The sequence below is a fragment of the Pristiophorus japonicus genome, chromosome 1, assembly GCF_044704955.1.
Source record: "Pristiophorus japonicus isolate sPriJap1 chromosome 1, sPriJap1.hap1, whole genome shotgun sequence".
NCBI classification, from domain to species: Eukaryota; Metazoa; Chordata; class Chondrichthyes; family Pristiophoridae; genus Pristiophorus; species Pristiophorus japonicus.
This window is the reverse complement of record NC_091977.1, coordinates 145,130,606-145,143,124: the sequence shown is the minus strand read 5'-3', so window position 1 is coordinate 145,143,124 and position 12,519 is coordinate 145,130,606. Positions and strand designations below refer to the sequence as shown.

Here is a 12,519-nt window from a genome sequence, read left to right as displayed (position 1 = left end):
GAAAGTGGCTTAGCTTCTAATTTTCTCTTAAAACATTTCACCAGGCAAAACAATTATTGCAGCAGAAAAGGAGACCGACTCAAACCTTGACACTACTACTTGAACCACAGAAGGGTCTTGGTTATCACTTGCTTAGACTTTGCCCCTCCGTACCATTTATTGTTCTTTACTTGGCAAGTCTTCAATATCATGGGTTTGGTTGGAAACTCACCTGGATGGAAAATCTAACTTATCAACCATTCCATGGTTTAATACAGTGGTGCTCCAGCTCACTAAAAAGATGGACGTTTCCAGATTAGAAGCTGGTTAAATGTTTCCACCAGAAGATCGACTTAACATTGTAGAGAACACTTACTCGATCAAATTAGCATGCACCCAAGGAAATTTGACCATTATCACCCTCCCTTTAGACAATTATAGGAAAAGGCAACTGTAAATGCTTCCAATTTATTTTTAATTTTTAAAAAATTCAGCTTAAAAGGGGGGAGAAAAAGGTACGGGTACATGAGCAAAGGGAGAGACACAATATGGGGGAGGAGGGCAAAGAGACAGCGAGGAGGAGCATTTTTGAGCGAGAGCGAGTGCGTGGTGGTGGAGGTAACTACTGCATTCAGATGTGACCGGACTCCATTAATTTTGTTGTGACGTGAAAACAGTGTAAAATGGGTAGGTCTTGGTTCAGTTTCCAAACACCACACATGGGTTCTGTTTCCATTCTAAACATGTTTCTTGCCTTCATTTATCTCACTCAATAGTAATCGCCTGCTGCTATCCTAATTGAACACAGTAATATTAGCTAAGTGTGTGCCAGGCATAGAATGGTGTTCAAAAATCAAATCATTATCCTGAACAGCAGCATTCTTAGAACACAAGGTCATTAGACCAAACAACTGAGTTTTGATTTTGTTTAAAATGGAATTTTAAGTTTGGTTTCCATTGGTCAGCAAGCACTTGATACAATTAAGTTAATATTGATGTAAATATTGACAAACATGTTGCGAAATTACATTTTCTCCCTTCAGTGAAAGCAAATTGCCTGCAAGATTGTGCATTATTGTGAAAGCATCCATTTTCTTCAATGTTAAAACACCAAACAGAACCTACCCACCACACTCAAGTCCTTGAACTAATTTACACTGTCTGCTTGAATGGACTTCTCTGGTAACCAAAGGGGATTGTCTAAGGCGGCTTTTATTTAGTGGAGTTTATTTAGTGTATATACACCTTTATGTGCTAATACAGGTAGTTACTTATTACACCAAAATGGCAGACTGTACGGTCATTACCTAAATGCACTTTGTATACAGGAATTTCACAGTTTATAGAATTTCACAAAGTTTATATAATTTCACAAAGTTCATAGTTTATTAAGTAACTACCAAAACATCTAACATAATAAAAACTATAATGATTTCCAAAATATATACACATTTTAAAATTGCTTTAGACATTGTTAAATGAAACATCAGTAAAGGTTTCAAGCCAACAGGTCTGCAATAAAATCAGGACATTTACAGCTGTGTCTTGTTGCAGGAAATATATTGTATATTTTTTTTATCACATTACAATATACAAGCTTCAAATGCCAAGAAAATGAATACTGGCACTTTATTTCAGAATTGAATAATATGATAATGTGGTAAACACTAGGAAATCTAGTTAGCATTAAAGGGGACAATCTTTAGAGCATTGGCACATTGTTACAAATGTACAGACTGATACAATTATTGAAACAGTCAAACCCTTTAACCCCCCCACCCCCAAACCAAACAGTGAAACATTGTGAAGACTGCCTCTATGTAAAAAGACGTCCTATTTGCTTAATCAGACTCTTGCTAAAGAGATCTTCAGTCTGACGATTAAGTATTTAAAAGTGCACAGGAAAGAAAGATAATGGTTCAGATCAGAATTACAAGTTTCTCTTTTCTACCCCGCCCCCACCAATCAAAAAAAAAGCTGAAGCAAAATGAGGACATCTACAGCTTCATGTGCATTGCAACATTGCATGGGCATATTCAAAAATTCCACTGAGCTGGCCTGGTACTTCTAATGAATAGATCAGTTGTTTTCTTGAGAAACAGCCTTTGCCTGCAAGTAATGAAAACAAAATTAAACAGTGACAACCCATTACACTGCAAATTGTTATAAGGTTAACAAATAATTAAGGACATTTGATGGTCACATTGGTCTTATTAATGAGTAATGCAGATTTTAGGAGTTTGGTCTGATTTTTTTTTTAAAAAAGGTAGTTTGAAACATTTATTTTCCACAGCCAAGATAACCACAATGAAAAGAAATCCAACACTTTATAATCTGGTAAATTCAACTCCCTACAGAAATGCCTCAGCAACCCATTTTAGAACTAATGTTGTAGGGACAGTAGCTGGTGTTAATCTTGTGGATTATTCGGTTGAGTTTAAAGTTAAACAGGACAATGCAAGGCACTGACGACACACACACTGGAGCTCAGAAAGGGCCTCAACATAATGAAGTTCAGAGCAAAGTGTGGGGGTCAAATTTGTACTGCCTAAATGATAAACGGAACACTATTGGGATTAAATGTTGTTTTGCAAACCTAGTTTGTTAAAATAAGTGTTATATGGATTTAGTGGAAAGAAAGAATACGTCTTACCCCCGCCCCCGCAAGCTTTCCAATTACTCATTCACAACTGCAGAAGAAAATGTCTTTATTGTACTGCTACAGATTCAGTAGCAAACAATAAGATTTGCTGACTATAAGGGCCAGTTGAACTTACATGAACAATTAATGATGTGAACAATTTGCTGTTTTCATAGTCTCAAATATTCGAGTTTACTTGCATGTAAAAATAGATCACCACATTACAAAAAGGCCAAGCACTTATTCTACAACTGCTAGAATAAGTTGCTCTAAATATCAAGGTATGAAGGGAGAAATTCGGTCACGCCAATGTTGCGGCATTAATCCGGACAGAGTCGTACTTTTAGCGCCTTGAAAAGGTTTGCACTTCCTGCCCAGAAATGTGTCAGAATTAGTCGAAGAGCTGACAGGGACAATAAATCAGCCATTGCACACCAGAGCTTTGGGGGGGGGGGGGGGCGATAACGAAAGTTTGGTTGGTACATTTTGCGGGCCCATTGTACATGCGCGGAACTCCGAATCAGATCCCGGAAAAGCCGAGTCTTAAAGGCACGCCATAGTAATGCACCCATTAAAGTTTTCAAAATCACTTGTTTTCAACCTGTACTGTTATTCTGTCTGCTGCTGCAAACTCAGAGGCTCACGCACCGTGCTGTGTGTAAACGTGGCACTGACTGACCTCTGAGGAAAATACTTCCTCTTCCTTTTAAGTAGCTACCAGTTAACGAATGTGCAAGCCTGTACCGACTGAAAGACAATCAAAGGTTTTACGTTTGGGAAAAGTTAATTAAATGTTGGGTTGAGACAAAATATTCACAGAAGCTGAAAGAGCACATCGATCAGATGACTAAATTGCTAATGAGTTCAACTCTGATATTACTTTTCCTGCCCACCAATTCCAATATATTAATTTTCTTCCACTATATTGCAGTTGTTCCATCATGCTTCAGTACAGTGAAGGTCCAATTATCTTTAACCAGTGGATTTTGGTCTCACACTGTTTCTGAAGAATCAGAATAGGTCCTTGAAAACCTCCAAACCCAATCCCACCCTGGAACATTGTAAACCCTTGTCTCATCAAAAGAGGAGTTACATCCAAAAGTACACCAATTCATGCAACTATTTTGCCGATGTCTATTTATACCAATAGGTGTAAACAAACGGAAATCTGCATTAAAAAAAATCAGGATCCAAGGAAAGTGCTGAATTCATCATATAGTCTTTAAGTATGAAAATAGTTTTTAAGGCATAACTGGACATTAGGCATAACAGCCTAGAATGTGTGTTTGGGATCACATTTTTTGATGTCATTTGACTGAAATTGGCATGACTGTACAAAAGATCATGTAATTTTGAGTGCAAATTGCATTCAGCACAAATCTAGTTTCCACAATCTTTTGCACTAGTTAAAAAACATCGCTCGGGGGCATGGCCAGTAATGTGGCCAACTAGCCCTGCCCCCAGGGTGAATTAATCACCTTTGGGAGTTTCTAAGCCTTTCAGGAGGCTCTAAATATTAAGCCAGTTCTTTTGGGTGCAAGGACACTAAAAAAAGAACATTTTGAAATTTTTTGAATGTAATTTTTTTTAATTAACAAAGAAACTGACTATGGTACACCAATATTAGTACATGGTTCTGTATAGTTTTTAAAAAGTCATTTTCAGTCATTTAAAATCAGTTACTCGCAGGTGGTGAATTGACGGTTTAAAAATGGTTATTTTTGTGATAAACCTACTGCCAGCTCTATCAAATTGCAGCAAGTTACCAATCATAAATAAATGAAGGAATTTTTTTTTTAATAAAAGCAACATTTAAAAAAACAAATGCCATTCCAAAACACTGCTCTATTGCGCTGCTTCATGACAGAGCTTGCGTCCAGCGATATGCAAATGAGTTAGTGGAAACTCAAGAAACTTTTCAAAGCGGGTGCAATTTCCACCCAAAGTGGGAACTCTATTAAAAATATGCAATCATGAAAACATATTGGCCCAGAATTCGTGATCTGGATGACTGCGAACTGGCAGCATTCACCAATTCCGACTTTGAAACTAACCACAACTTCAGGATTTGGCATATGCGGAAATCTCAAAGTTGCGGTCAGTCATTCAGTCTGCTGTGGCCACAGCTTCAGAGCTGACAATCAGTGTCATCTCTCAAATCAGGGAATCCGATGAAAACTTTGGCTCTTCTGCAGTAATACTGCTGTTAAATCCCCCACCAACAGTTAGACCCAAAGGGATTAGCGGTAACTGGGGTATTCTCAGTGTATTGTCTGCTAAACAAAGGTTATGGCCCTAAAAAAGTGATTTTAATTTTGTGCAGTGTCAAACGCCTTTTTTTTGCCACCGGCCACAAATTCTGGGCAATGTGACAATACTGATGCCATAAGGTAGCATCCCATTAATCAGAAGGGGAGGAATTTACTGTGAGGGTGTAATTACACCTGAAATTTCACACACCTACGTTTTAAAGAAACAAAGAGGATACAGTGCAAGTCTCAGCGATGGAAAAAAAAAGGCACAGATAAATCACGATGAAACAGATAAATGACTGTTTCCTGTTGCGCCTGAAGTTCTTACCTTAATCTTACTCATTTTGAACCAGTGTAATTGCAAAAATTTGCATGTACAACTCCTTAGCCTGGGGGCAGAGCAATTATAATGAGATGCATTCAGCTGTTGGGATCGATAGACGAGCGCAAGAGTGAGGAGCATAATTACATGCGTAACACAATTGCACCAGAGTTTCCTCAATCTTTTAAGTCAGATATATGCTTTATGGGCCAATTAGACCAGTCGGATTGCAATTACTCAGGAAATTCCACCCCAAGATTCTTAGTACTGGGCACGACTTCATCCATTTACACTACCAAATAGACTGGAAGATACAGAATATTTTACTTACAAGAGGAACTTTTTCTCCATATTTGCTTGAGAAAGTAACCCTCACTTTTTTTTTGTGTCCAGTTCTTTGATCAAAGCAGCTGCAAGAGTCAAAGGGAGGACTATACAAGTGAAGGCTGACCGCCACCTCTGTGTGACTCACATTTTCAACTCTGTGCAACCCAATTGAATCTAAAAAAGACAACAGCATGCGATTTAGATACATTGTTTAGAAAGTTTTTGTACCTGCACACTAATTTTTTTAGCTTCAAGAAAAATGGAAATCATGCAGTTTAAAATAAAAATCATGCAATTTACTGAACACCTAGAATCAAATATACAACTTTTATTGCTGTCCATTCTGAACAACTTGAAGGACATTTTCATCTGTTGAAGAAACCCATTTCTCTAAACCTTTTCCCCCTTTAACAAAACTGATGATCACAATGTTGCTAAAAATCTCAACTTGTGCAACAAACTAGAATTTGCACTGTCTGGACTCACTTTTCATTCATTAGTTTTACTTGGAAAAGAATGTATTTTCTTACTTGTGAATCCAAAATTCACAAATAATGGATTAGATTCTCCAACATCTATTTACGACAGTAGCAGGGATATGTCAAATCGAAGTTTTGTAAATTTGCATCTACTGGGCTTGGTCAATGTTACCCAAAAAATGCACCAGTTCCTTTACTGCATAGTTTGATAAGTTTCATGCAGTAAAGGATTACTGGAACTTTATACTCAAATGGTGAATCCAACTGATGCTAGAGATGTCCTCACAATAGGATGCTGCAAGATTTAAATGGTTGGATATTTAATTTAAAAATGGGAACAAGCATTTTGTTTCCTTTAATACCATTTTCAGACATTAGGAACTATGGCAGTTACATCCAACAGCTGAAAAAAATGCGTGCACATTATTTCCTATATTTGACTTTCTTTGTCTAATTTTCACAGCGTAAATATGCTCCTTGGGACAGTTTACTATGTTAAGGTGCTATATAAATGCAATTGTTACTACAAAGAGAACGCATTGTTCTTCCTTCAACAAAATATTTAATAATTCTTGTTAAATATAGCAAATATATACAATGAAAGGATACAAGAGTGGGGACAACTAAAATTTACAGAGAACTTGTAGGACCATGTTGATCCAAAAAATAAATTAAGCAGCTCAAGACCTCAGTCCTACTGGTTGTATTCCAAAAAATCAAGCTTATCCAGTGATTAAGGAATTCCATAAGGAATAAACAGCAAACCATCACGAATCAGCATCTTCTGCTTAGTAAGTGTACAAAGCAGTGCTTGCATATATACACTCCAGGTTTGTAACTTCAGCAGTATTGCCAACTCTCGAAGTGAGATGCTATTTCAGAGTGAAATAAAGCATCACTCGCAATCTGAATGAAACATCCATAAAATCAGGATTAAAAAAATACGGCGATTTGTGCATGCGCGAGAGAAAAAATAAGGCGATTGTAGAGTGGAGTATTGGATGGTCGTATTGTTTACTGGAGGTAAATTTCCCAAAGTGACCGTCTGGGTTCTTTATTTGCATATCCAAATTAATACTATAACCAGGAAGGTATCATACTACAAAAAGAGATTTTTTTTTTAATTTGTAAAAAAGATGCATCTTGGGAGGGGGGGGGGGGGGGGGGGAGGGGGATAAACACTACAGAACTGCATTAAAGTGATCTGGAAAGTGGGAATGAGAACATGATAGAGCGAGATAAAAAAAGTGAGAGAGTCCACTGCATTTCATTGGCAGCCATCTCAGCACTAACCATGTTTTTTTTTTAATGAGGCGGGGGGGTGGGGGGGAAAGAAGAGAGATGCAAATGTATTAATCGAATCGATGTGCAGCTCCACTTAAAAAAAAAACAATTGTTCCTGGGATGTGGGAGTCACTGGCAAGGCCCGCATTTATTGCCTACCCCTAATTGTCCTAGAGAAGATTATGGCGAGCCACATTCTTGACCTCCAGCTGTGAGTGTTGTGAAGGTATGCCCCCAGTGCTGTATGGGAGCGAGTTCCAGGATTTTGACTCAGCAACGATGAAGGAACGGTGATATATTTCCAAGTTAGGATGGTGTGCAACTTGGAGGACAACTTGTGTTCCCATGTGCCTTCTGCCCTTGTCCTTCTAGGTGGTTACAAGGCTCCAGATGTTAGTGAGGAAGACTTTTCGGGGTCGACTGGGCTGGGTGTGCCAACGTCATGTCCAAAGCTGGAGCTTAGGTCGATGCCAGGTGGTCCATCTGGTTTCAAATTTTTCGTAGCTGTTTGGTACAACTGAGTGGCTTGCTTGACTATTTCAGAGGGCAATTAAGAGTCAACCATATTGCTGTGGGTCTGGAGTCACATAGACCAGACCAGGTAAGGATGCCAGATTTCCTTCCCGAAAGAATATTAGTGAACTAGAAGGGTTATTTGATAGTTTAATGGTTACCATTACTGAGACTAGCTTTCAATTCCATGTTTATTTCATTAAGTGAATTAAAATTCCCCAGTTGCCATGGAGAGATTTGAACTTGCATCACTGGATCAGTGCTCCAAACCCCTGGGATTACTAGTCCAGAGCCGTTTTTTAAACATACATTAGCACCGTCGCAGTTATAGGACAACACCATCATGGCCCGAGGACAGTCACAGCAGCAAAAAAACAAAAAAAGGCTAGATCTGAAGTGAAACAAAAGAAAAATGCATCATAATTATTAGTGATCATATAACTAGAGGGCTAAGTAACCGTTTTGGGTAAATTAGATCCACACCCCACATGTACAGAAATCTTTTTCTTTTTATAAACTGTGATCACCCGCACAGACACGATGGGCCGAATGATGATCTTCTATGTTGTAATTTTCTACGATTCTATGAGAGCGGCAAGGCGCCAATTTATGTCAGTAATTGGTTAGTGATGGCTGAATGCACTCTGTCCAGGAGCAACAACAACAACTTGTATTTATATAGCACCTTTAACGTACTGAAATGTCCCAAGGCACTTCACAGGAGTATTGAGATAAAAAAAGTTGACACCGAATTGTATAAATAGAAAAAGCTTGGTCAAAGAGGTGGGTTTTAAGGAGTGTCCTGAAGGAGGAAAGAGGTGTAGAGAGGTTTAGGCAGGGAATTCCAGAGCTTAGGGCCGAGGCAACAGAAGGCACGGCCACCAATGATTGAGTGATTATAATCAGGGGTGCTCAAGAGGGCAGAATTAGAGGAGTGCAGATATCTCGGATGGGTGTGGGGTGGGGGGGGGCTGGAGGAGATTACAGAGATAGGGAGGGGCGAGGCCATGGAGAAATTTGAAAATAAGGATGAGAATTTTGAAATCGAGGCGTTGCTTAACCAGAAGCCAATGGAGGTCAGCAAGCACAGAGGTGATGGGTGAGCGGGACTTGGTGCAAGTTAGGACATGGGCAGCCGAGTTTTGGATCACCTTCAGTTTACGTAGGGTAAAATGTGAGAGACCAGCCAGGAATTCAGAATGCACTTCCTGTCTTGGGAGCAAAGGTCAGTGAGAGGTCATGTCAGGAAAAGAAACAGCAACCCAATTTCTATACTAAATCATGATTAAGATTTTATCTCATGTTTTGAGACAGAGGGGTTGGCATTACTGCTTCAGCTAGAAAGTGATCAGGCTGCACGAGTGGCCCATCTCACAGTCAGTTCTGGTGATTCCATTACACGTCAATTTTAAACCTCACCGTTAGAACTTCCAAAAGGAGAGTTTCAGGAACTTTCTCCAGCTGTCTTTTGGGGCCCACCTTTGAGCTATCCGGGTATTAATTCAGACCTCATCGCACATATGAAAATCAATCATGCCAGATTCAAGGACTAAATACAAATCCCAATTAAAGCAGTGATTTCAAAGTTCACTTCTAAATGATTATTCACCTCCCTTCCCTCCTGCAACTTACTAAGATAGCAAACATGAGTTTAGAATACCACATTGCATTCCTGATGGCTAGTAGACAAGTATTCCACTTACAATCCTAGGAGGAGGTTCAGATTGTTGTAACTTATGTTGAATAATGTTCAATAGTGTCAACATCCACTTCACAACAGGGATCATGAGGTGGTGGCAGCAGCAGCAATATGGAGTTATACAAGCAATTCTTATGTAAAAAATAATTGAGGAAATGGTGTACATGAGAAAGTAAGACAGAACTAACAGGAGAAGGAAGAGGAAATAAAGGGGAGAGAGGCAAAGGGAAAAGCAATTTCAGAGGCAAAGTTGTGCTAACCATCAGAAATGGAAACCCTGACCATTTTTCCCCTTCCCAGGCTGGAAGACAGTTTTAGTGCTCAATAACAATGCTGCAACAGAAAGGCCAACTTAACAGGCCATTAGGAAGATTGACCCCAGCTCTTTACAATATACATTAATGATTTGATGAAGGAATTGAGTGTAATATCTCCAAGTTTGCAGATGACACTAAACTGGGTGGCGGTGTGAGCTATGAGGACGCTGAAAGGCTGCAGGGTGACTTGGACAGGTTAGGTGAGTGGGCAAAGGCATGGCAGATGCAGTATAATGAAGATAAATGTGAGGTTATCCACTTTGGGGGCAAAAACATGAAGGCAGAATATTATCTGAATGGCAGATTAGGAAAGGGGAGGTGCAACAAGACCTGGGTGTCATGGTTCATCAGTCATTGAAAGTTGGCATGCAGGTACAGCAGGCGGTGAAGGCGGCAAATGGTATGTTGGCCTTCGTAGCTTGGGGTTTGGAGTGTAGGAGCAGGGAGGTCTTACTGCAGTTGTACAGGGCCTTGGTGAGGCCTCACCTGGAATATTGTGTTCAGTTTTGGTCTCCTAATCGGAAGAAGGACGTTCTTGCTATTGAGGGAGTGCAGCGCAGGTTCACCAGACTGATTCCCGGGATGGCGGGACTGACATAAGGAGAGACTGGATCAACTGGGCCTTTATACACTGGAGTTTAGAAGGATGAGAGGGGATCTCAGAAACTTACAAGATTCTGACGGGACTGGACAGGTTAGATGCGGGAAGAATGTTCCCGATGATGGGGAAGTCGAGAACCAGGTACACAGTCTAAGGATAAGGGGTAAGCCATTTAGGACCGAGATGAGGAGAAACTTCTTCACTCAGAGTTGTTAACCTGTGGAATTCCCTGCCGCAGAGAGTTGTTGATGCCAGTTCATTGGATATATTCAAGAGGGAGTTAGATATGGCCCTTACAGCTAAAGGGATCAAGGGATATGGAGAGAAAGCAGGAAAGGGGTACTTAGGAATGATCAGCCATGATCTTATTGAATGGTGGTGCAGGCTCAAAAGGGCCGAATGGCCTATTTTCTATGTTTCTATGAAAACACTTGTGCACAGAAACAAAAAGAAATGTGACATGGATAATTCAGTGCCTTAAGGAAATATTCATATTCAAATTATATATTAATGTTCACATATTACATAACCCACTCAATGTGGAAATTAAATTACAAACTTGAGGCTCAAGTGATCAGTCGCTAACAGCAGATTTTTGGCAGAACATGCCAAACAGAATGCTATGCCGACGGGAAAATCTGCAAAAAACAAGCCAGATAAAACTTTGTTTAAAACAATAGAAATGAAATGAAATGTTGCAATTTAAAACAGAAATGATGAATACATCTCCTGGACCCAGTGATGGATAGTATTTAACTTGGGGTATGAGGGACAATCTCAAACCGCAAGAGGTCAACAAAGCCTCAGCAGCAGTTAAGCCTCGAGGTGTATTTGGGCAAGAGTCTGCTGCCCCCCCTCCTGCCCACTATTGATATTTGGTGAAGTGCATTAGTAGAGTTTAATAATAGTTGGAGTCCAGACTAACAATCTGTTTTTAAAAAGATAGCGTCATTAACAAAAAAACATCCCAAGCCGCATCACGATGTAATCAGACAGAAGTAGATGAGATATAAGAATGGGTGATTAAAGCTTACATAAGGACATAAGAAATGGGAGGAGTAGGCCATTTGGCCCCTCGAGCCTGCTCCGCAATTCAATAAGATTATGGCTGATCTGATCATGGACTCAGCTCCACTTCCCTGCTCGTTTCACATAATCTTTTACTGCTTTAAATCGCTCAAAAATCTGTCTATCTCCGCCTTAAATATATTCAATAACCCAGCCTCCACAGCTCTGAGGCAGAGAATTCCATAGATTTACAACACTAAGAAATTTCTCCTCATAAAAGATGGGTTTTAAAGCAGGTCTTGCAGGAGGAGAGGCGGAGGTGTTTAGGAAGGGAATGTAAGATCCCGATTACACTCCTGTGAAATGCCTTGGCAAAAGTTACTATGTTAATGGCACTATATAAATGCAATTTTTTCTTCTTGTAGTAAGGCACTAGATTGAAAAACTAGACCTCAAGCATGGTAACATCCAGACTGATTCTTGTGCCACATACTGGACAGGTTAACAAGAGGAAAATTAGGATGGTTAACACACACCTGCAGGGCTCATGAGAGGAAAGATTCAGAGACCTTTTAATGACTTTTGGATCAAGGGAAAATTGGAGAAGGCCAAAACAGCAACACTGTTGAGAGAGTATGGGGGAAGATTTCAACTAATATGGTGCATGGATGGGGAAAGTCCAAGTTTGATACTACATAGAGGATTATACAGCTGTTGGAATAGAAACAAGGTTTAGCTGAAAACAATGAAGGTGGGGTGGCAGTGTTCATGAAGGATTCTATCACTGCTGGAACACGAGGATGTCCTGGGGCTTGGATTAAGACAGAATCGGTCTGGCTGGAGTTGATAAATGGTAAAAAGTTATCTGCACTACAAACTGAGTAGCAGAGATTGGAGGGGCAGTATTAGTGGGATAATGGGATTAATTGAGTTCTTGTTTTAGTATTTTCATGTGAAACTTTTTTTTTAAAAAAGCAACTCACTGGAAATCCAAGTATATACATCATGGAGCTTTGAAACATCCCCTTGGGCTGTCGCTGTTATTGTGGACTTATCTTTATTTCGTACAGTATTTACTCCGGGTGGACGAGTGTGCT

The 12,519-nt window shown here is 39.7% G+C and overlaps 1 protein-coding gene across 1 annotated transcript in view; it reads right to left on the bottom strand.

The window, feature by feature from the left end:
• Positions 1 to 1,106: 1,106 nt before the first annotated feature.
• Positions 1,107 to 12,519, bottom strand: part of LOC139233504 (cysteine dioxygenase type 1-like) — a 37,204-nt gene continuing 25,791 nt past the window's right edge. The window contains exons 4-5 of the mRNA XM_070863941.1: positions 5,526 to 5,695; positions 1,107 to 2,088 (exon numbers count right to left, since the gene is read on the bottom strand). Of these exons, the coding sequence (XP_070720042.1) occupies positions 2,059 to 2,088; positions 5,526 to 5,695 (200 nt within the window). The 3' untranslated portion in view covers positions 1,107 to 2,058. The remainder of the gene's footprint in view (positions 2,089 to 5,525; positions 5,696 to 12,519) is intronic.